Raw genomic sequence first — 3,254 nt, 5'->3', positions numbered from 1 at the left:
GCGCCAGCTCCCGAAGCTACTCTCCAATGCTACTCCAGGATCTCAGGTCAAACCTGAGGCACCAGAATCCAGCACCCTCTTAATTTGTAAAAATGTGTATACACACACACACACACACACACACACACACACACACACACACACACACACGTAGGAAAATATTTAGCATACACATCCAGAAATGCATACACTATTATATATTGTACATATATTTATTAGTTTCAGGTTGGCCATTCTTGTATTTTGCTCGTTTGTGTTGTTGTGTTTGCACATCTCTGTTGCTTGTGGGGCTCGCACACAAGAATTTCACTCGCATGTGCTGTGCCAGTGTGCCTGCACATGTGATGTGACAATAAAAGTGATTTGATTTGATTTGATTTGATTTGAGGGGAGGCCCAGGAAACAAACAGCTGATCCGACTTCCTGAATCCAGCTGGTCTGTCAACATAAGTCCCCAAGGCCCGGACAGGGCACAAAGTGTTCAGCCTCTGCTCCCTCCCTGAAGAGAATGGAGGGGGGTGAAAAGCTAGGAGCTCTACTGTAGAGAACCTGTATAACGTTTCCAACACTTTAGGGACAAAGGCTGGGTTAGGCCTCAGGAGTGCTTTAGTGAGTCCCGGGGCCAGCTGTAGACAAGAGGGGTGAATAGACAGAGCCTGTAATTCACTAACTCGCTTGGCTATGGTTAGAGCCAACAGCAGAGTGGTTTTAAGAGAGAGAAACTTCAACCCCACTGCCCCAATAGGGTCAAAGGGGTGGTGGGAGAGGGCGTCTAAAACGACTGACAGATCCCATAAAGGGACCAGTGGTCTAGAAACTGGGAGCCTTCGACGCGCCCCTCTCGTGAAGCGACATACAAGGGGGTGCTGCCCGGCAGGTTTATCACCAAACCCCACGTGGCAGGCTGAAATAGCTGCTAAATAGACCTCTATGATGGAAAAAGCTTTCCTTTTGTCCAGCAAGTCTTGAAGAAAACACAACAGCTCCACCACTGAACACTGAAAAGGGATAATCTGCTTTTCATGGCACCACTCTTCAAAAACACGCCATTTACTGCTGTAAATGGAACGAGTGGAGGAGGCTCTGGCATTCTGAATGGTTTCAATAACTTTCGGGGGCATGCCTGCTGCCTTCAAATTCCACCTTTCACGGGCCAGGCCCAGAGAGCAACCTGGTCTGGATGGGGATGGTATATCTCCCCCCGTGCGGCCATGGCTCGTCCACCAGAAGCTGGATGAGTTCTGCTATCCAGTGTTTGGATGGCCACCGTGGAGCTATTAAAATCAGTGACAGCCCCTGATCCCTCACTCTGATCAGTGTTGGGGAGATCAGGCTGAGGGGAGGGAAAGCATACAGCAGAGTTTTTGGCCATGGATGGGCCAGCGCATCCACGCCCAGTGGTGCATGTGCGTCTGACAGGGAGAAAAACAGAGGGCACTGTGTGTTTTCTCGCGAGGCGAAGAGATCTACGGCAGCCCGGCCGTATCTCTGCCAAATCTGCTCCACCACCTGTGGGTGAAGCCTCCATTCTCCTACCGCGTCTTCAGAGGCCCGCTCACAGCGCGGCTGGAGCGGTGGCACGCATGCGCAGTTCATCCCTGGGTCTTGTCAACCATTTCCCATGGTTACAGACTACAGTTTGCGGCAAAACCACCGAGATTCAGCTGAGTGTTAGCTTCTGTGGCCAGTGGTGATTCAGCGAATGTGCTGGAGGAGGAAATATCCTCCCTGTTACACAAACAGGCGATCAGAGTGGTTCCGAGCGAAGAAGCTCAGCAGGGTTTTTACTCCCGCTATTTCCTCATGCCCCAAGGTCTTTGGTTCTCTACCTTGGCCTGGAGGGCACCCTGCTGGCCTCCTGCTCCTCTCTGCATTCTGACCCCACTCTGTCTCCCTCTCACAGCTGCTGCTGCAAAAGCCAGCTCTTGGCACCTGCTAGGGCTGAGAGTTAGGTTTTCTGGGTAAGCAGAGGTTGAATGCTTCTCCCTCCTGCTTTCTGCGGGTGCTTGTTTCTCTCATTCTCTCCAGGGCTGGGCCAAAGAGACCCTTGGTTGGGTCATAGGCTGCATCCATGACCTCAGCCTTCTGAGCATCACCTAGGCTTGACAGGTTTAGCCACAAGGCTCTCTCTCCCGAGACTGCAAGGCCCATAACGCGGCCACACCCTTGGACTGCTCCCCTGGAGGAGCGAAGAATGAGATCATTAACCACGCAGATTTCATCCCAGAGGGCTGGGTTCGGGGAACCCGAGTCAAGCTGACGACCCATGTCTTCCAGAATTTCTGCCTGATATGCTGATAGCAGTGTGACTGCATTAAGCGAGCATACTGACTGTGCAGCATATTTGTACATCCTTTGATAAATAGATGCCGTGAGGCGATCTATCTTGTTGGGCAAAGAAATGCTAGAAGAAGCTGAGATTGCCCTGCGGTTAGGGTGAAGGTGATACGCCACTGAAGGTTCCACTGCTGGGGATTCGGTCAGCCCCAGTTCACCCAATCCCCTGGATCTCAAGCTTAGATCAGCCCTTGGTCAGAAGCTTGCTTTTAAAAGGGCTTGACCAATAGCGACTCATTTCTTTCATGCAGGCCGGGACTGCTGGCAGAAGCTGCTTTCGATGGAGGCAAGGCTGGTGGGAGCCTCTTGCCATCATACAGGTCGCGTTCTGCCCCTTCGGCATCCTTGGCGGCTGGCCATGGGATGCCTAGCTTGGCAGCAGCCCGTTTGCAGACCTCGTACAAATTGCTGTCCACCGGGGGTGCAACTTCAGCCCCACTCGGTGGCCTGGACTGCTGGGGAGGAAAGGTAGAGTCATCCTCCTGTTCCTCATCCATGTCCTCCAGGTCGAGGAGGTCGGAGTCGGCATCGCCCTCCGCGTCCTCGCCACCCAGCTCGCCCACGTTTTGATCGAGGAGGTCCTCGAATGATGGGGGCATGAGCGGGGACTCTTCTTCCATCATGTCCGCCCAGATATCGCTCGTAGCAGTAGCAGCTGACAGGCAGGGGTCCTGACTTTTCGTTACTGCTACTCTCAGCCTCCTTTCCAGGACTTTCTCTGGCATCAAAGCACAGTGTGGGCATCCCTGAGGGTCCGCCAGTGAAGCCCGAGCATGCTTGGCACCCATACAGACGATGCACATTGGATGAGGGTCCCTGCCCGAGATGGTGGCACCGCATGATGCGGGGCACGGGCGGGAAGCAGCCTCTTTAGCCTTCGACTCCGACCTTTTGGCGGGAGTAGGAGCCGTAGACAT

General features: G+C 53.4%; 1 protein-coding gene across 1 annotated transcript; it reads right to left on the bottom strand.

The window, feature by feature from the left end:
- Positions 1 to 2,546: 2,546 nt before the first annotated feature.
- Positions 2,547 to 3,254, bottom strand: LOC146617682 (uncharacterized). Its single transcript, XM_085373508.1, has one exon. It carries the CDS (start codon positions 3,252 to 3,254, stop codon positions 2,547 to 2,549), a length of 708 nt encoding a protein of 235 aa, XP_085229634.1.

This window comes from Diplotaxodon limnothrissa, linkage group LG15 (genome assembly GCF_057381915.1).
Source record: "Diplotaxodon limnothrissa isolate DT_005_m linkage group LG15, D_limnothrissa_male_GT1.1, whole genome shotgun sequence".
NCBI lineage: Eukaryota > Metazoa > Chordata > Actinopteri > Cichliformes > Cichlidae > Diplotaxodon > Diplotaxodon limnothrissa.
The sequence above is the reverse complement of the archived record's forward strand: the minus strand, read 5'-3'. Positions and strand labels throughout refer to the sequence as shown.